Genomic DNA, 22,610 nt, shown 5'->3' with positions numbered 1-22,610 from the left:
AACTCCATAAGAGCAGAGAACTCCCTTATTTATTTTTCTATATAGCTAAATACTACAGCACGTAGGGAAGAGCATGTTCTTTTGAACTGAACTGAATATGGATTTGGATGCTTTCACAAATCAGTAAGTATAACTAGAGAAATAAACCCAGACTCCCTGTTAATTCATATTTCAAATGAATAGATAAAAGTTATAGTGCTCTACTCATTGTTTTTTCTCTCAATAAGCCGTCATGTTGATTGCTTGGCTGCAGAACCATTTTTTTTTTTGGTTTTTCGAAACTCTGCCTCCTGAGTGCTGGGATTAAAGGCGTGCACCACCACTGATTGGCCCAACATTTTTTTATTTTGAATCAATTCTGAAATCTGCATGATAAATTTTATCATAAAACAATCATTTGTCATAAAAAAGTAATTGAAACATATGAGATTATGCCATTATTCCGCCAAAATTTAACCAATAATGTTTATGAAAATACTAGTTTCTTTAAGAAATACTATCAAGTAAATTAAGACAAAATTCATATGTATACCTTTTCTAACCTGGTAAAATGGCATAGTAATTTCTACTGCTTTAGTTAGAAAAATATTAAAAATATAAACAACATCATAGAAAGTATTAACCATTCTTCTATCAAACACAATTTAAAATCAAATAGAATGATGTTGCTAGTTCATGTCATCTAAACATATTTTAAAAGAATACAAACTAGGACACATTTTCACATGTGAAAATTAGATTAAATACTTACACTTAAGAAACTGTCACTTGGTTGGACACCTTCAGCTTCACTGTTCTTGGCACCTATTAATAGGAAAGTAGTAAGAACAAAGTCCCAGCATTTGCATTTAAAAACCATGCCAGCACTTGGCCCTCTCTGGCTGGGGAATAAGGGCATCTGACTCAGCCATGGCTGATACACTCAGCAAGGATGCAATATAAGCACTACAGTAGGGCTTGTACTTTCAGTCCACATCCCTTCAGATCCTGGCCACTATGTGGCTGGAAGCTTCCCACTTCCTTCCTGGCATGGTCTGAGCTCATAACAGATTCAAAATATACAACTTCAGTTTCTTCCATGGTAACCAAACCAGCTTTCTCAAGAAAATATCAAAATGTTAATTCACTACACGTTTACTTTCCTAGATTGTGAAGTTATAGATAAGAAACATTTTAGAAACATTTAGAAATTAGAATGGGCTTTTAGTTAAATTACATGGAAAAATGTTTTCAGAATATATTTATAGTGAAAAGTCACAATAGTAATATTAAAATAATCTCTTAAGATGCAAAATCACTGGAAAAAGGAAGAGAGTGCCATTCAAAAGAAATGGAAAAGCCACCTTAGAAAAAACTGCACAATTATTTCAAATCTGTGCATGATTCTATAGTGACAGTATATAACAATGATCATGCAAGAGGAACTGAGATTTATAATAAAATATAAACAAATTGAAATATATTAAAAGCTCCACTAACACACAAAGAAAGGTCATTTAATGCTTAAACTGTTTTCCTTCAGTGATTATACAAGTAACCTGATTCCCAAGGAAAGACCTTGTAGTTGGGGTTAGTAAACTCCGTCCTATTGCTATTGCCAAAGAATAAGAACCAGCCCAGTTTAATGAATAGGGACCACTGTTCTCATGAGTTGAAGAGAACAGAGTCTGAAGTCTTCCTCCATGCACAGAGCTCTGATGTTACTCTCTCATACACACTTTAATAGGCGAAAAGGAAAAAAAAAAATCAAGAAAATGATGAGTGAACGTGATGTCTCCTGGTTGCTTTCATAAAGGCAAAAGTGAGTAACTACTTTAAGGAAGAGGATGAAAATATTCATTGTAATTTCACCTTTCTCTTCAAATGTGGGCAATGGCTACCTTGCACTGTGTTAATAACCACACAGAGAAGTATTCAGTCATCCACTGTTCACCATTTCTTCCCCTGGAATCATGTCTTTCGTTACAAACATGCACTCTTACTCTTTATGCATTTCTCTCTGTCATGCTGCAATATAAATGGTGGATGACTTGCTGCAACACATTACTCACTAGCTATAAAGCTTTACCTTCTTGTAGGGATACTGGTGTCCCTGGAGCTGGAGGAACTGATAACGAATCTTGCGCCTATGGTATAAAAAGCAAAAACACAGTTTTAATATGGTCATGTTTTCATTCCATTTCCATTTCATTTCTCTCAGTTAGGTTTTGAGAGTAAACTGTTTTCTCTACATTAATGATATTAAACTGGGTTGAAATATCTATCTTAAATGGTGATTTCCAAAAGCAAACAAAATTTGGTGAATATTGAATTTATAGAGACACAGAGTTACCTGTGCTGTGTAATCTTTCAATGGCTTTCAATTTCTATGAAAATAAAGGAACTACTGTTTTAGAAATTAAAAAAAAAAAAGAACAGGGGAAATGTGATGTTTATAGAAAAAAAAAATCTTAAAAAAAAATCCTAAAGCTGTCAGTTACGACCATAGATAAATAAGGAAGAAAATGTGTTTTATCCTTTACTCTTGATTAAATGCAAGTTTGCCATAATGGGAAAGAAGAAAGAACCACACAATGAAACAAATTTTCATAGCTCATGGTTTACTAGTATTTGTCTTGTAAATGAAAATCATTTAGAGTAGATTCTTTGTCAATTGATTCAATAGCTAGACAACGTGAGGTAAGAGAAAAAGTAGTGGACTTCAAATCTAAGATTCAATAATGCAGGCTTCCACAAGTCTCTGACCTTGAGAAAACTAATCCATATGTAGGGTCTCTACTACTGTCTCTAGAAAAACTGAGAGCTAAATCATGTCAGTGTTTCTTAAATTCACACAATACTCTTCTGACCCCCAAGCATGTAGGATTATATTTTTATGAAATAATATAATAAATTGCAATGTTGATGTTAAATAATGAAAATGTGATTAATTTAAACCACTTGGAGTTCTGCCTTTACCCATAGCTGAACTGAAATATGTCATGGGTTGGTATACTCTAGCTGTGGACTAAATTGATCCAACTAGCTATTTTCATAAAGGTTCCTGGATATCATTCAAGCAGCCTCCTATTGTGAGCCTAGAGACCAAGCCATGTGTCCTATTCTATACTTAACCCTGTGGAGGTCCAACACCTGTCTGATCCACTACCAAGGTCCAGCTGTATAGTCTACATATTGGGAAACTCACTGCTCTCAACTTCTTGACACTGAGTGGTGGAATGCCAGTCTAAGAGTTAGTGATCTTAGTTGCAGATGTAGGCCACTCTCCTAACAACTGCCATTCCATATATGTAAATTCCAATCTTCTACAAACCCCATTCATCTGGCAACTCCTGCCTCTGGATAGCATCTTCAACTTTTGCCATAGAATTCAAATGACTTCACTACTCTGGATAGTCCACCCAGGAAAATCAATTTAATGGGGTGGAGTGTAGTGGTATTTGCTCCGCCCATGACCTCGGACTATAGGGCCCCCAAAAGGAGGTACTTCCTGCCATTGTTTATGACCTCTTAAAAGGGGCAGGGAGAAGGGGCGTGCTTATTAAGATCAATCCACATGAGTCTATTTAATGGGTAATAGGAAGTTATTAAGATATAAATTGAGGAAATACACTCAATTACAGAAGATAGTAGACAGCTGAAGTCATCCTCTGATCTGACCAGGAGCGAATCTACCTCACAGGCAGGAGCAGGGAGAAGGGCCATGCCCCTTCTCCCTCTCCTTGTAAGAGGTCAAGTCCAGCAGCAGGAAACACTGCCTTGATAGGCCCTATAGCCCAAGGTCATGGGCGGAGCAAATACCACTACAGTAGAGTTAGGAGGAGAATACCCTCTCTTGCTGCTTGGTCTGTAGAACCTAAACTATTCACCCTTTGAACTTTTCCTGGATGATCTTTGGATTTGATCCTGATCTATATCTGTAGTGTACCAGCTGAAGAAAACCAAAATCACACTTGCCTGTCTTCTAATTTCTTTCACGCCCGATAGAGGATCTCCTTTATGTTCTTTGCGAACTGGTTTTACCCCACTGGCTTGTTCATTGTCATGAAATGCCCGGATAGCTTCCAGGACAAGAGTATCAACAGAAAGTACCTGAATAGGAAAGTCTAAAGTACAAAAGACAGTTTTTTTTTTTTTTTTTTAATATATCCTTGCCTTCTGAGAATTGGTACTATTGCATCTGTATTCTGCTTTAACAGTCTAACCCTGCTCTCTCCAGAGTTGTCCCTTGGATTAAGCTATTTTTTACTTGTAATAAAATTTACATTACATGGAATAAAATCACTTTGGCCAGTTGAAAGGGTACAACTCAGTGGTACTGAGAAATCCGCTAAGCTGGGTGATCATCATAATTAATTACCTTATTCCAGTTATTTACCATCTCACTTCAAAAGGAAATGCCCACCTATTATGGTGGCATACCTCTTCCCCAATCCGTGGTCCCAGTAAACAGGAATCATTTTCTATCTGCATGGATTTGTCTATTTTGAGACACCTCACATAAGTTAAATTTATGTCACCTTCTTTCTCTGGTTTCTATTACTTAGCATAATGCTAGCAAGATTGAACATTTTGAAGCATGTACCAGTACCTCATTCTTATATATGGAAAATCAGTCATTTGATTTTACTACTATAAAATTTTGATGAGAGCTATTCTCTAAATTTAATCTCTGGTATGACTCTTATAGCCATAGACAGTTATAGCTACAGTCAATACAAATATAATCTAATAAGGAAAAGAAAAAGGAAGGAAACACCTTCTTGTAGAGCCTTTAGAACAGTAGTTTTTCCACTGAGGGTTTTCCCCAGCAAGCATCCCTTCACAGCATATGAAGGTAGTTCAGTTTCTGCGGCAGCATCTTGAGAGGGGATAGATTTTTCAATTAATCTCTGAAGCACATGTCCCAGTATGTAATTGTTGGAGGGTGGTGAACTGTTAGCCATGTCTTCTGGTAAGGCCCACTCTCCAACCATGTTCTGCAAAAATAACAGTTAAACAAAACAAAATTGTTCTCAAAAAGCAGAATTGAAGTATGCATGGCTTTAAATATTAAAATGGAGGGGCCAGAGGGAGGAGAGGGAGAGGAAACTGGTTGGGATGTATTGTATGAAAGAAGACTCTGTTTTTAATAACATTTTTAAAAAGTGAATCCAAGTTGAAACAAATAGAACCTACCCAATATTGTAATTAATTATATTGTGGAAAAATATCAATAACAACAATACTACCTTCATATTACAGAATATTAAATGAATTCTCTACAAAAATATTAGAAAACTTTAAAAACACTAGTTTTAGAAGTAGATACTTTGAGTTAACTGATAAAATTTATCTATTTTATATTATGGCAGTTAAGTTAGTTTAAAACATCTTTATTGAAACTAAAACAGAAGGTACATTAATTATATACTGAAATAAGGAATGGAAGTAATTTTAAACAAGTTACGAGAAACTAAAAGGCAGTAAATTACAGACATAAAAGGGAAATGAAATTACAAAGCAAATCCATGAGGTAATATTTATTAACAAATCCCTAGCACAAGAGTTATGGGGGCCATCTTGCTAATGGCTTAGCAGAAAGCTAAAGAACAACACGTATCTGTGTCACAATGCAATGGAAGAACAGTGGCAACAGGCTTGAAAATTATTAACTACTATGTAAAATAAACCTTAAAGTTGTTAGAGAACTCTGTCTAGCATGACATAATGGCTTAATAGACACATTTTATTTTCTTAATTGAACAGAAATTTATTGTTGGAACTCTAGAATAATGAGATGGAAAGTTCTCAAATGCATTTGTTAAGGTTATTCCTCACTTTACACACACACACAGCACACACACACATGCACACGCACACACACTCATGTACATACACACTATATCAAAGATAATTGACAAGAACTTCATTTAAAAAATTACAGCCAATCACACTGGAATATGTTTTGTAAAAACCTTGCATAGAATATTGAAATAAATCGAACACATTGTTTGTGGTATATTTATTATTTGGAATTAGTATATATAACCTATATCTCAAACTCTCTGAGCTTTTAAAATTCAAGCGTGTTGGTTCATTGGTGCAGATATGTCAAACTGGGCACCATACATGAATGTCAAAAAGTCTGAATTTCAAAAGGTAATGCTTTATAAAACTAAAGATGATCAATTTTATAAGCACTTCAGTTGTTTTACTTGTCTCAACCATTTCAACGAAGTTGTCTCAGTCCAAATCATGCTGCTAAGAAGAACATGAGGAGCCAGTTGGGAAAAGCATGGACCTCTCAGCATACTGTTCTCATGAAAACCAAATGCAAGCAACAATGTACCTTACATTTCTTTAGAAAATACAAACCAATTGATATACATTCGAATCATTTGTCTTGCCCTAATAAGACAGTTCCTATTTTTCCTAAGGAAGAGTAAGTATGTTTATCTTGACTATGAGTGTACAATTTAATTCAGGTTTCCTATTTTCTGGATATGTTTAGGAACTATGCATTTTAAAAAAATTATTGGCCAGAGTGAATCACAAATTTGGGTACTATTTTTCATCTTAGCCTCATGACTGATGCATTGTTTAATAGTACTCCACAAAGCAATGAACAAGTCACATTTGGGGATTAACAATTCTTTATGCTACATTATTAAACTTGCACCAATAACACACAAATGTTCAAAGTGACAGATTCCGTCTATACTTGGAGATGTTATCATAAATGCATATTTTCAGTTTATTTTTAATTTTTGCACATGTGTGCATGTGCTTATGTATACGTCATATTAGCATGGTGCTAATGGCGGACAGAAGAGGGTATAGGAACTCCTAGAGCTGTAGCTACAGGTGGCTGTGAGCCACCCAACATGGGTGCTGGGAACAGACTGATTTTATCACCTCTCTAACCCCTTCCCAAACATTTTTAAGTAAGAAAAAAATGTATTTTTCATTATCGTTTTATCCCACTGAGGCCATTTTGGCAATACTTCCAGAACTTTAGTATGAATAAACAAACATTTTTCTATGTTCTTGACTTTTCTTTTATCAATATTTTTAATATACTGGATCTGATAAGAAAATACTTTCCAGAGAATAAATTGTCAAGTTTGATAAGTACTGTGGGTCATGTTCTTAGTCCAATGCCAGAATTCCTCACGTAACATCATTAGAGATAAAGAAATCCTTGAAGCAACAATGTTTATTCTTGAAGCTAAGTATTCCTAAGGATTTTCTTTAAACTCAAAGAAATAAATCTATAATTATAATTAAAATTGTCTTTTTTCACTTTTATATGGATAATATTTTATTCTTAAATCTATTTTCTTTTAGGACTGGGGATATAGCTCAAAGGCAGAGCATTTGCCTTGCATGTAGAAGGTCCTAAGTTCAATTCCAAGCAACAAACACATACACAAAGAATATTTTTGTTTTAATTTAATAACTTTGGTTTGCTAGTCCATAAGTTTGCTAGTGCATAATAGTCTGCACTATCCAAATTTAAGTGCTGCATGATTGTGCATATTTTGCATTATAAAGGATTACTTGCTTCTGTTTTCATTCACTGGAACTGTTTACACTTCTAAGCAGAGAAATGATAAAGACTTTATGTAAAGTGGCCAGTCAGGAAACAGCCAAGTAGAAAACAAGAATAAAGTCTCTTATTACAAGTTGAAGTGATAGATGCCAAGGTTCTGATCATTTTTGAGCTGTGCAGAATTTCTATCTTTTCTAAAGGAAACAGTCTCACATGTAAATTTGATATCTCAGGTTCCCATAATGATTCTGCTTTTTGTGTGTTCTGTATTTTTATTAATCAATTTACCTTAAGACACAATTTAATCTTTGTTAAGGGATTGTTGTAAAGATTAAATGAAATGATACTGTGTACAAGCCAATATGACCATTGATGACAAACACCGGGGGGTGGGGTGTGTGGTGGGGAGCTGGCAGGCACTGCTGGAGGCATTTAGCAGTAACACATCTACAAAGACAACTGCCAGTCAGCCTTGCCTTAGTTAGAAAGTATGCTTCTTCACAAAAGGGTCAAGATAAAGCCCTTCTGCATCACGGAGTTAGTTACAGATTATGGCCAAACACAATGGAATAGAACATTGCCTGTGAAGAGAACAGAATGTTCTGGCTCGGAAAAGAACTGGTCTGACCTATGGAGATAAGCAGAGAGAGATTGGGAAGAGCACACAGAGCGGGATCACATGAAGGACAGCTTCTCCACAAAGACCAAGGAAAAAGGAACAACGACATAATGAGTGAAAAGGAGATCAGAAAAAGGGGCGGGGGGAGGAAATTGTGACTAAAGATGAAAACTTTAACTACAATGACCTAAAGAGCTCAGGAAGAACCAGACTGTCTAGCAGATTTTTATGTTTCCTATTTATATAGCTATGATTAAAGTAATGTTATAAGATACAATTCATACCTTCAGATATTATTACAAATATACACATTGGGCTATTAGTTTCAAGATACTAAAGATACTAATGCCTGCAGTGGGTAAACCAGGTAAGTATCACTTGATACAAACAGGGTATGAATGTGCTTTACAATATTACTTTGAATTAGGTAAGCTATCAAATATGGGAGTTGCTTAAGATGTCTTTATTATTTCTGTAATGCCTGCATATATGCAATAAGTATGTATTTTTGAGATGTATGTGCAAGACTCAAGAGCCATCTCTCCTTGACAATTCATGTCTACTCAAAAACAGAGATCATGAAACTATAACAGGAAATAGTCACTTCTCTTGGTGAAAAGATATAATTAGTTCACTAGTATAGTTTTTAGTAATTGACCTACATTAAGCTTTCTGGAACCTGATTCTGAATCTCTGAGCTCATAGCATTATATAGTATGATATGATATACTATTCTTATCATCTTCACACAATATGTGGACCTACCACTCAATTATGAATCCTAGATTCAAAGTGCTCATGTGCCTCTGTATTTTGTTGTAGAAACTTAAAGTGTTTTACCCAGAATTCTCTTTCTAATCATTTTCAGTCAGTCATATCATTTAGACTTCCTGTGGGATGATGTTTTTGAATCTTTGGACTTTTAATAGTTATTGTGAACAATTACAAACAGCTCTACTTTATGGGCTGAGGTTTGCGTACTTCAAGAATAAGACATAGACCTTCTACTTCCTATAGATTCTCTCCTTGACTATATCATGGCCACAGTTACTGGCTGCTACTGCTCTTGAGGTTGCATGCTTTCTAAACAGATCATTTACCTTCTTTTACAATAATAGCCACTGATAAAATGAAGTTGTGAATATGTGTGTGTTATTATTATTTCTTGAAACTCCTTAAAATTTAAAACTGAGAAGATTGCTCTTCATTCACCATTTTTAATGGCAATGTAGTTTATATAGAGTTGAATAAACAGAATGTAGGCCTTGGGAGATGCTCATTATGAATTCTTAAAAATCTTGATATGACAGCAATGCAACATTCCATAAAACCACAACATTGGGTTATATCAATATACTTATTAGTGGTAGTCCAATGTGGCTTCTGTGGAATGATATAGTGATTAGTGGTATTCCAATGTGGCTTCTGTGGAACAATAGTCATAGTCTAAAGGTCCAGAGGATCTGGTTTTTGTTTTCACAGATGACTAAGACTTACTAGTGCTTTCATGGCCTGGGGTGACCCAGGTAGACCAAGTCTGGAATGCTCTTGTCAATTTATTATTCAATTATAGCTGAAAAGATAAAAGACATGGAAAAATCCCTTCCCTTTAAGATAGAAAAGGGTTTTTCCAGTGGAGACAACATATGGCCTGTCTTCTACATATGCTGGTTTTCTTAGGTATTCTTAAAATGTAATGATTTAGAACTATTTAAAAACATTCTATAATTCTATAGACATATCATCTTGCTACAGTGGCAAAGACATAGGACAAAATATTCCAATAGACTTAATTCAAGAAACCTGCTATTGTAATTTCATAAAATTAGTATATTCTTCATTCAGAGCCAATTCATGGCAACTCCTCCATAGGAAAACAGTTAAACTGCCTTCACTTTGCAGTTATTTTGGATGACTCTTATAAATTAATCTGAAGGAAATGAAGAATATCTGAGTCTATGTCCCCTAAAATTCAGCCAATGCTAGGACTAATAGTCTAAGGGCTAACTAGATATCCAATAATCCTCAAATTTCAGGTGACCTTTTTTATGTTAAACATGATGACTCTTTCAGATCTTTCATATTTCATGATGGATAGCATAGTAGTAAGTTCAAGGCATTAGGAAGAATGGTAGAAATCATTCATCCATGATTTCAGAATTCTTCTAGTAAGTCAGTGAAAGGCAATTAATTAAAACACTTATAGTGAAAAATTATGACTTGGACAACAGATAAGAATTCAGAGGGATCTGGGAACAATAGTGAAGCTGTAATCCCAATATTTGGGAGGCTGAGGCAAGACAACTTCCAGTTTTTGCTCAACCTGGCATATATAATTACAATTTCCTAAAAAACCAAACAAACAAAACACAAACAAAAGAGAAAGAAAAGCACTCTCAGGAAACTCTATTTCCAAGGCAGTGATGGATTTTGAAACTTTGCCCTCACATCTTGCCAACAGGTTCTTTTCTGAACCCCACCAAGAATTCCTGGGGTTGTCCAGCTGCTTTTGGAATTGTTACACATCTTTCAAGACTGTGGCTTTCAAAATATTATGATTAGAACCCTTCTTTATTTATTTATTTATTTATTTATTTATTTATTTATTTCTATTACCAGCTTGATACAGTATAAATTCTTATCCTAATAGTGAAATGTTTCATTGAGGTTTGCCCAGTAATTGAGTAAAACCAAAACTTATTATAAGCCACAGTCATCCTAGGGTCCACCCTGCTATATAACCTCCCTGGTTCTGTGGGTTGCAGTCTGATTGTTCTTTTCTTTATATCTAGAATCCACTTATGAATGAGTACATGTTTGTTCTTCTGGGTTTGGGTTATCTCACTCAGGATGATATTTTCTAGTTCCATCCATTTGCCTGCAAATTTCATGCTGTCATTGTTTTTCTCTGCTGAGTAGTACTCCATTGTGTATAAGTACCACATTTTCCTAATCCATTCTTCAGTTGATGAGCATTTAAAGAAATGCTCAACATCCTTGGTCATCAGAGAAATGCAAATCAAAATGACTCTGAGATACCACCTTACACCTGTCAGAATGGCTATGATCAAAAACACTAATGACAGTCAATGTTGGAGAGGATGCAGAAGCAAAGGGAACACTCCTCCACTGTTGGTGGAAATGCAAACTTGTATAACCACTGTGGAAATCAGTATGGCAGTTTCTCAGAAAATTGGTAGAATCGATCTTCCTCAAGACCCAGCCATACCACTCTTGGGAATATACCCAAGGAATGCTCAGTCATCCCACAAAGATACATGCTCAACTATGTTCATAGCAGCACTATTTGTAATAGCTAGAACTTGGAAACAACCTAGATGCCTGTCAACTGAAAATAGAACCCTTCTTAAAAGGGCATTCTACATTGGTATATATAAGGCAGAGAAACAAAACTATAGTTAATGAGATATTTATACTTACTACATGTGATGTACATTATTTCCTATAGTACTGTATTGCATTTTATTGTATTTATCTTGTTTTATCTGTTTCTACATATTTTGACAATAATGATTATGACTCACATATTAATTTATTCATAAAGAATAAACATCTAAATAATATCAAATGCAATAAAAATTCAAGTGTTTTGGAAAATAGACCAATAAAGTATAGACTGACTCTGAATATTGACTGATTGAGAATCAATCAATTAGTGATATAGTTTATATATGAACTGAAATAAATGAGTTACCTCATAGACATTAAACTTTAGTAATTTGATTATATACAAAGATGGTTCAAATCTTTAAATAAGATGGAAAGATATAATGGAACACCCAAACTATGAACAAGCTCAGAAAGCATCATTCTCATAAGCAGAAGCTAGCAAGTATCTCAACAACATGCATAAATTAGTTGATGCAGGAAGAACCTCTAAAAGGAACAGACTATCAAAAATCTTCTAGAAATGATAAACAAATTCAGCAAATGTGGTAGATTACAAAATCAGCTTGAACAAATCGAAAGCTTTTCTGTACACCAACAATAAATATAGAGAGAAGGAGATCATGGATACGCTCTCATTCACTGTAGCCTTAAAGAAAATAAAATAGCTAGGAAGAAACCTAACCCAGTAAGTGAAGGACCTCTACTCATGCATCAGTAGAATTAACATTGTGAAAATAACCATTCTACCAACCTTATCTAATTACTAACAGAAATACAAAATCTATTCCAAAATTCATATGCAACCAGAAAGACCCTGGATAGTGAAAACAATCTTGGGCAAAAAGAACAAGGTTGGAAGGATTGCAATTACAGATCTTAAATATATATTATGGAGTCATAGCAATAAAAACAATGTGGTATTGACACAAAATGAGACATGTAGACCAATGGACTAAAATACAAAACTCACACATGAACACATGGGACTTTAGTCACTTAATATTTCTCAAAGATATCAAAAACATATGCTAGAAAAAGGAAATCATCTTCAACAAATGTTTTGGTAAAACTAGATGTCCATATGCAGAACAAAATTTGACTCATGTCTATCTCATTTCACAAAAACAAACTTCAAATGGATCAAAGACCTAAACCTGAAACTTGAAACACTAAAATTGCTAGAAGAAAACATAGGTAGTTCCCTACCTGATACAGGTATCAGAAAGGACTTCCTGAATAGGACTCAATTTGATAAGAATTAAGGCCAAGTGGGACTACATGAAACTTAGCAGCTTACCCATAGCTAAAGAAAAAAAAAAATCAACTGAGGGAAGAGGGAGCCCAGAGAGTGGGAGAGAATGTTTCCTAGCTATACACTGGGCAGAGGATTAATATCCAGAATATATAAAGAACTAAACTAAACTAAAATAAAATAAATGGCCCTTTCAAAAAATGGGCCTGGAACCTGAATATAGAGTGCTCAAAAGAAGAATAAAAGAGGGAGGCTTCCATCAGTTACGTTCTATGTAGGTTCTATGATGACAATTAAGGTAGTCATTAATCTATAGTGATTATCCTATATTTTATAGGTGAAGGTAAGTTCAAGCACCTTCTCCATTATTGCTAGGAGTCTTAGCAGATGCAGGTGATCCACAACCAAGCGCTGGGCTGAGCTCCTAGACTTCAGTTGAAGGGACCACAGGAGCAAGTGAGGTCAAGATCACGATGGGAAACATTACAGAGACAGTTGACCCATGCTAGTGGGAGCTCATGGACTCTGGCCTGTCAGCTGTGGAACATGCATAGGACCAAATTATGTCCTCTGAATGTGGGTGACAATTATGTGGCTAGATCTGTTTGGGGAGCCCCTAGCAGTGGAACCAGGACTTATCCCAGGTGCATGAAATAGCTTTTTGGAACACATTCCTATGATGGGATGCTTTGCTCAGTCTTGACACAGGGGAGGAGCTTGGTCTTGCCTCCACTTAGTAGGGTAGACTTTGTTGACTCCCCAAGGGAGGCCTTAGCCTCTCTCAGGAGTGGATGGTGGGAAGTGGGGAATGGAAGAAGGGGAGGGAAAGGGAACTCAGATTGGTATGTATGTATGTATGTATGTATGTATGTATAAATAAATAAATAAATAAATAAATAAATAAATAAATAAATAAATAAATAAATAAATAAATGGAGGAGGCTAAGAAATATCTCAAAAAGTGTTCATCATCCCTAGCAATTAGGGAAATGCAGCAGGACTAGCAAAGATCAAGGGAACAACTAACAACAAATGCTGGAGGGGATAGAGCAGGGCTTATTTACTGTGAGTGGGACTGCAGACTGATGCAGTCACTATGCAAGTTGGTGTAGATAGTTCTCAAGAAGCTAAAATAAGTCCAGTATTTGATCTAGCTGAACCACTCCTCAGTATAGGCCCAAAGGACTCAGCATCCCAGTCCACAGATATTTGCTCAGCCATGTCCATTGCTGCTGTATCCACAATAGCTAGGGAATAAAAATAACCTAAAAGCCATACAACTGACAAATGGATAATGAAAATGTGGTAATATACACTATGGAATACTATTCAGCTGTAAAGAAATCATGAACTTTGCAGGTATGTATGGATGTAACTAGAAGAGATCATATTATGTGATTTAGTGAGGTCACTGAGGCTTGGAAAGATAAGCGTCATATGCTTTCTCTTATTACAGGTACCTAGTTTCCAACCTTCAGATATGAGTACATAACCTGTAGTGACTACAGAAAGCAGGAAAGCAAAGTGGGACCATTGCTAGGATGGTAGGGCTAGGGAGCAGCAGAGAGGGGGTTAGCAGGGTGTAAGTGATCTGATCAGGGAAGTGGGAAAAGGGGGGCTCCTTAGGGAGGTGGAGGGAGAGAGATACAGAAAAAGATGGGAAGAGGGTAAAGCAGAAAAGCAGAATACAGGTGATCTACTAGGGGAAATGGAAAAGGGCTCTTGAGGAAGGTAAATACAGGAAAAGGAAGGAGGTGGATAAAATAACATTAAGGACATCTGAAAAATTATTAGCAATTGTGTCTCCTAGTAAGGTCAGAAGCTATACCCATGGAGTCTCACCAACATTTTTGCCCAAATGTGAGCTGAACAAGGATGACATCATGGATAGAGAAAAGCCCATGAGGCCTCAACTCTACACAAAGAACTATAGGCAACTGAGGAAATGGGAGAGGTGGCCCTTCCCAAGGAAGAGCACACCAATTGATTGTTTGGTACCAAACAGTCAGCCCCAAAAGCATACATACAACATTATATGGACTTTGAAAGTTATATTTAGGAATATATATGTATTTACATACACATTTGTGCTTGTCATAATGGTGTATGTGTGTGTGTGTGTGAGAGAGAGAGGGGAGAGAGAGAGAGAGAGAAAATTAATTTGAAATGGGTGGGGGAGAGGTATGGATACAGGAGGATTCTGAGGAGAGAAAAGGAAGGGAGAAATGTTGTAATTAAATTATAATCCCTGGTACCTGGCTGTGGATCTCTGCATCTGCCTCCATCAGTTACTGGAGAAAGGCTCTATGATGACAGTTAGGATATTAACTGATCTCTGATCACTGGTGTAAGCCAGTTCAATTCAGGCACCCTCTCTACAAGCTCCAACAGTCCAGTCAAAGAGAAGAGGTATGCTATGAGCAAGGGCATCAAGATCATGGTGGGGAAACCTGCAGAGACAACCAAACCAAACTAGTGGGAACTCATGTTGGATCAACAGCTGTGGAGCCTGCATAGGACTGGGCTAGGCCTTCTTCATAGCAAGACAGTTGTGTAGCTTGATAGGCTTAAGGGGCCCCCTGGCAGTAGGAGCAGAATCCATCCCTGGTGCATGAACAGGTTTTTTGGAGCCCACTACCTATGATGGAACACCTCATACAACCTTGAGGCAGGGAAGGGGCTTAGACTTGCCTCTACTCCATGGGAGGCCTTACCCTCTTGTCTTCTTGTAGGAGGGAATGGAGGGTGGATTGAGAGGGGGAGGCTGGAGGGGCAGGAGGAGGAGGGGGATCTTTCATTGGTATGTAAAATGAATAAAAAAATTTTTCTTAATAAAAGAATAAATAAAAAAGAAAAAAGAAATATTAAAAAAATAAATTATAATCCCAAAAGTTTTTAAAGAAAAAAGAAGTTTGTACTTTTAAGTGCATTGACGCTCCCTAAAGACATGCATGTAAACATGGTACAAAAGGAGCCAAACAAAAGGAGGTATTAAGTGGTTTAAATGCAGTTCAAAGCTGGAGACCTACAAGGAATCCCTGGGGAATAGGGGTATTACTTGTATTGTTGGTTGTTTAGTAACACTAAACGATTGTGAATGAATGGACATACAAATTATTCATCATGACTGATTTGAAAGTTTCTGTCTCCTCTAAAGTCCATGTTGGAATTTAATTACCAACACAACAATATTAAGAAGGTGGCTATTCTAGGAGGTAAGTAGATGATGGGGGTGTTCACACTATGGGGTGCAGGATTAGAGCTTCATTAAGGCAAATAAGGAGCTGACACATGAGGTCAGGGTGAGCACAGTGCTATCAATGGTATCTTGGAAGTAGATACTGAGCACTCACCAGACAACAAATCTGCCTGCAAATTGATCTTGGAATTTCCCATTCCCTGAATGATATTAATAAAATTTTGCTTTTTGTAAATACTTTTTTTAAAAAAAGAAATAGAACACGGCTCTAAGAAATCATCTCCATTAAGCTAAAGAATTGCTTTCAAATGGCAGCAAAAGGCATTTCTTTTAAAATTAATGAGAAATGATTTATAAATGTGTGATGTCTTAAACAACAACAGGTACAAGGAAAAAAGATAAAGCCACTTTTGAGTATAATAGTAAACAAGATTTCAGTTTTCATTTTATTTTCCTCAGAAAGGTGATGGATAAAAGGTTTTATTTTTTAACAAAGAAGCATCCTCAAGACAAATAGTTAATATCACTTGAGGAAACCGAAATCCAATATTACCTGTACTTGCATTAGTAGAAACTGAGATTGTAAACATTTTCCCCTGAGGGAGACCACACTCAGGAACTGCCCTGCCACAGTTGGACAGCAGAGGCAACCAAACATTATTCATCAGAAACTAAAGTGAGTACACTAAAAATGTCAGAGAAGAAGACATAAGAGGACTCGGGACTGAGTGAAATGAATGATAGACGGTGCTGGTTATCTTGCAAAAAGGTCATGAGCCATGGCCACACTACCTGGTAGCAGAGAGCTTTATTAGGAGGAAGAAGGGGCGGGGGAAGAACCAGGCCTGGAAAGAGCATGTGCGGAGGTCAGAGAGAAAGATAGTGGGATGGGGAGAGAAAGCAGAGCAGAGCAGAGAGGTTGGGGTCTGAGTCACGGCTCTTTAAGGCGTAGATTGTGTGACCACGCCACATAGATGAGATCACCAGTGCACACTGATGATGTAAGACACAAGACCCTTTGCTTAACTCCTGAACTGCGTATGTATGGTCATGCAACTGGAGTAAGGCAGAATTCTAACACTGAGGTCATTAGAAGCTGGGAAGTGGGAAAGTATAAGCACAGGTGTGGTGATATTGTGTTCCCCAAAAATTGTGTACCTTAATAAACTTATCTGGGGTCAGAAAACAGAAAAGCCACTAGTTAGGCAGTGATAGCACATGCCTTTAATCCTAGCATTCCAGAGACAGAAATCCATCTGGATCTCTGTGAGTTCAAGGCCACATTGGGAACAGCCAGGCATGGTGACTCACGCCTTTAATCCCAGGAAGCAAGCCTTTAATCCTAGGGAGTGATGGTAGAAAGCAGAAAGGTATATAAGGCGTGAGGACCAGAAACTAGAAGCATTTTGGCTGGTTAAGCATTCGGCTGGTTAAGCTTTCAGGCTTTGAAGCAGCACAGTTCAGCTGAGATTCATTCTGGATGAGGACTCAGAGACTTCCAGTCTGAGGAAACAGGACCAGCTGAGGAAATGGCAAGGTGAGATAGCTGTGGCTTGTTCTGTCTCTCTGATCTACCAGCATTGACCCCAATAACTGGCCTCGGGTTTGATTTTATTAATAAGAACTTTTAAGATTCCTGCTACACACAGGGCTGAGCCAAGGGTCCTGGAGTGGGTAAGAACCACTTGTTAACTAGGTAAGATCATCTCTGTGGAAGAAGTTGTGTGTGACCAGGTTGATTTCATACATATCTTGCCTAACTGCTTATTCAGCTCATGTGATCTGACAGCCCCACAGGGCTTCTAGAACACCATTTGGGAATGGTTTGATAGCCAGGTTTCAATGGAAAAGTGATGTCGTGGACCCTGCTTTCAAGAAGGTGGTAGAAGAAGAGGGTGATTAGCAAGACTGCTACCATAGTCTGAAATTCCACCCAAGAACTCTTATGGGATGGGCTCTGTATTGGAGGTTTCACGACAGTTGTCAATGCTATATTTACTCAGGGAAAGAGCCTGGCAGCTTTGATGTCACTTGAGTTCCAATCAGGGATGGCTGTGGTTAGGTATCTCCTGGAGAGTCTGGCCTTCAGATTCCAGAGAATCCAGGAGATGAGAGTGCCTACCCTTTACTGAGATTGGCAGGATGGGTGTATCTCCAGAGTGAAGCTTGAATCTACTGCCAGGAACCACAAACTTAGCCCAGGGGTCACAAAGGAATAGCAGAAGTTGACTCCATTTCACTTGCTACTGGAAACCCACAGTTAGGTAAATAGTGTTTTTGCTAGAAGCGAGATTATAGGTTGCCAACACCTTGGCCTTTAACTAATCCATCATTCATTCTGAACGACCTGGAAATGTAAAGAGGTCTTGATCTAAGAGTGCTATTTCTCAGTTATCCAATGATTTGTGTCCTAACAGCAGCCTCCTTCAATCTTGCATGACCTAATATCACAGAAACAGTCATATTTGACTCCTGATGAAAAGAAATATCATTATATGCACATATTTGAAGATGAGAGTGTTATTAAAGGGACATGACTTTAGAGATTGGACCATAGCACTAAACATTAAATATATCACAAAGTCCAGTCATGGAAAGTCATAAGCAACCAACCACCACCAACTTAAACAATCATAAATCAAAACAGCATACTGTTATTAAAAGTAAAAATAGTCATGATAGAAAAATAATCGCCTAGAATTTGAAGTAAGATAGATGATGTGCTAAAAAGAAAATGGCTTTCTTTCAAATTATTAAAAGCTGGAGTTCTTTATGTCATTCATGAACATCACTCTGTATCCTTTAAATAATCTCTGGATTGCTTAGAATACCCTAGGTGATGTAAGTCCTATGGAAAATAGGTTATTCAATTATATTGTCTGGGGAATAATCACATGACAAAATGGTCTTTATGTGAAAAAATTATTTGAGATACAGTGATTGGTTGACTCTGTGGATACAGAATCCAAGAATGTAGAAACTGACTGTAACACCTAAACTCAACAGGCAACTGTTAGTAAGATGCTTATGTAAAAATAGAATAATACCATGGAAGAAGACTTTTCCCAGTAAGACCCACAGGCAGGACATCCTTTGGGATTTGGGAGGATCACAAATTCACCAGGAGGAACCATGAACCTGGCTGCTATCTGTAATTGTTCTGATGGTTATGCTGGGAAGGTTGGGTGAATACCTGGCTGAGTCACTACTCATGTCTATTGGGTGTTAAAAGCTCTTTCCTGTGCTTTACCCCATGGCAACTACCTGGGACCCACCCCCAACCAGGGATGGTTATTTCATGATGCTGTTCCATCTTAGCAGATAGGAAGATTTCTAGAAACATTAGTCACAGGCTAGCACTTCTTTACAAGTAGCTATTTCAGAAATAGCGCACGATGGTAGGTTACCACAACAGTGTAGATTCTTAGAGTCCTGAGCTCAAACGTGGATAATGTCAGTTCTTTGGGGACAGAAGGTACAATTATCAATAAAGCATGTCAAGAATGCAAATACTCCTGAAGTTCTGCATTTACATCTAGTATTAGAAATCTTGAACCAATTTATCAATAACAAATATGGGCAACTAGTCTATGACCTAAACCAGGATAAACTATTCTGCATTTGCTATAGACTGTTAAGATTGATAACATATTTTATGAGCTGAAATATTTACTTTTTCTGTACGTAGGAATATTTAGATGAAGTTCTTCAAGTGAACAAGGTTCTCATAATAGTGAACAGAATCTGAAAAATCAGTTTTTCCGACAATCTGCATAGGACCTAATTTAACGCTGCAGTTACGAAGAACAAAGCACATAAACAAGGGAACGGCAAGGAAATTTTCATTTCTAGAAAAACAGTCAAGACAGTACACAAAAAGAACTGCACTGACTGACAGATATTCACAAACTCCGAACAAAAGTCGACAGCTTCCTGCCAACGAAGAAACATGCCAGAGGCCTCAGGATGTGGGTAAGACAAGCGTGTTCCTGTGGTAACCATTTCCCAAACAACAAAAATAGTTACAAACACAGAGCCTTGCTCAGCTGTGGCCTACCTGGTCTCCTGACTAGTGAGAAAAGGTACAGAGTGGACTAAACTGTTCCCACAGATAACTGAGGGACACACACTGAATTACAAATCAGCAAAAGCTGAGAAATAATTCTGCTTTCATTGGACAGCAATGATTTTCCTTAGTTTGTTTGTTGTGTTTTGTTTTTTCAAGACAGGGTTTCTCTGTGTAGCTTTGGAGCCTATCCTAGATCTCACTCCGTAAACCAGGCTGGCCTTGAACTCATACAGATCTGCCTGCCTCTGCCTCCCGAGTGCTGGGATTAAAGACGTGCGCTACCACCGACCGCAGCAATGGCTTCTTAACCTATAATGGCAAGAAATACCTTAAACATAGTTTGACATTTCTCCTGTGACATTATCTTTTGTGTTGGCATACTAAAGGTGCACATACTATTCCACAGCCACATAAAATAAAATCTATATGTAGTTCTTAAGTTTCTACTCAATCCAAAATAAATAATAATCCTATCAAGGATATAAACATATTGTCATTCAATTAAAATAAAGATTACACATCGTTTCCCATAGTCTGATATTGTTTCCTTAACTTTTTACACAGTCTTAACTTCCCTTAAGATCTACACATCCATACTATTTTGTCCATTTCCCTAGTTAATGTCATGAATTCATCTTATGCATTCATCTTCATAGTAAATGTTTATTAACTATTCACTGATTATCAGTGAATGATTAGGTCTCATCCCGTTATTATTCCTGTTTTCATATTGTATTTGCTAACCTTCTAGAAGTCAGTGATACTCTAACATAATCATTCTCATTCTTCATTCCATGGCTATACATGTACCCAGAACCTGAGTTCTACAGCCACCACTTCTACATCTTTACTACTAAGGGTGGGATGATATGAGCTGGGGAGAGCTGGGGAGAGCTGTGGAGTAAAATGAACTAGTGTTTATTACTCAAATCTAATACACAGTGCATTTAACATGTATCATCTTAAATGTGCTTTGTAAGAACAAAATAAGATAGGTACATTACGATTTCATAAATTGAGGCACCAAATGTCTTCAGTGCTTAGAGATTAGATACCTGAGGTCTACAGTTAGCAGTGGACAATGCCCGCTGTTTAATCCCAAAGATTTCCAGCAGCTTTCTAACAGGCAGGTGTGGTATTTCCATTTCCTTAAAATATTAATGATTTCTTTGAACTACTCTCTTAACTCAATACAAAATAGATCATAAATAGTTATAAACCAACTATAGTATGCCTATACCAATTTATCACAGTGACTTCATAAATATGTATAATTTAAATATGAAATAATATTGAACTGAAATATATATGTTAAATGTATAATTTGTATCTGATACTCTTGTTATTTGCATAAACTATTGTATGGATTTATGCCACTCTAAACCATAACCACCTTCTTTTCCATTTTGCCTGGAAAGCAATATATTACCGAGAAAAGTTACTTTGGAAATCACCTTTTAACAATAGTTTTTGAAACAAAGATAGAAAGCTCATAAAAGAAAAATTCTAGCATGGTATCCTTCTGACATCTGTTTGCTCAGTGTGTTACAGTTAATTATTTTTAGACTGCTCCAATATTATTATGAACATCAGATAATAATGATGAATATTTTAAGCAGGTAAAACTTAGTTATATATATGAATTAATACAGGAGAAAATGCAAATATAACATGCCTTTTTTCATTAATAGGACTTAAGTAAAATACACAAATTAGCATTAAGGAAAGTAATTTATTGTGTTTCATGTACTGAAATTATTCCATGAAGTATGTACCTTATAGTCCTCATAATCGTTTCTATCAAGCAAGTTCCTTTTCTCCAGCTCTATAAAATATTCCCCGGTGGCCTCTGCAGTCCCATGTTTAAGAGAAGTCTGTTCATAGATGGGATTTCCACTAAAAAACAGTTCTTTCCAATCATGCATTATCTTATGTGGAATGAGACTACTGGGACAAAAAGAAAAAAAAAAAGGAAAGGATTATGAATAGTTTAGGGAAATATATACCCCAATCACTGTTCTTTTTTATAGTTATATAAATGATTCTCCTTCATTTGACTTAAACATAAATGATTAATTCTAAACAATTTTAAAGGTTATCACATGTACAATGTCAGAATTACCAACATACATTAGACTTTTTTGTTATAATGATATGCACATAAATAAACTGTTATCTTAAGGGAGCCTTGGTATTCATTTATTCTAGTCATTTCTAACAGAAGTAGAATGTTATATCATTTAAATTATGTCCCACGATTGCAGTCATTTGATGCCAAAGCTGGGCATTAAAAAGCCTAAGTGTTTGGATCACCCTCATTGCTTCAGATAAGCTGTTCTTTTGCTCCACAGACAATAAGAAAGGTTTGAAGAGTCAGTGACACCAAGCAACATTGAAGTTCCAGACATTTCACAAGATAAAAGAGCAAATGCAATCCATAGTCTCCGATAGCCAGCTTTGGGAAGAAGAGTTAAAGTAGTGATGTAAACAAGAGATTCAGCTGAGAATCATACAATGGGAGACTGT

The 22,610-nt window shown here is 36.6% G+C and overlaps 1 protein-coding gene across 1 annotated transcript in view; it reads right to left on the bottom strand.

Moving 5' to 3' along the window:
• Positions 1-22,610, bottom strand: part of Spef2 (sperm flagellar 2) — a 170,175-nt gene that overhangs the window by 93,631 nt on the left and 53,934 nt on the right. Inside the window, 5 exon segments of the mRNA XM_028895063.2 lie at positions 752-804; positions 2,069-2,126; positions 3,958-4,106; positions 4,760-4,979; positions 21,860-22,028. Coding sequence (XP_028750896.1) covers positions 752-804; positions 2,069-2,126; positions 3,958-4,106; positions 4,760-4,979; positions 21,860-22,028 — 649 coding nt within the window.

Source organism: Peromyscus leucopus, chromosome 11 (genome assembly GCF_004664715.2).
Source record: "Peromyscus leucopus breed LL Stock chromosome 11, UCI_PerLeu_2.1, whole genome shotgun sequence".
Lineage (NCBI taxonomy): Eukaryota > Metazoa > Chordata > Mammalia > Rodentia > Cricetidae > Peromyscus > Peromyscus leucopus.
Note: the sequence above shows the minus strand (reverse complement) of the source record. Positions and strands in the feature narration are given on the sequence as shown.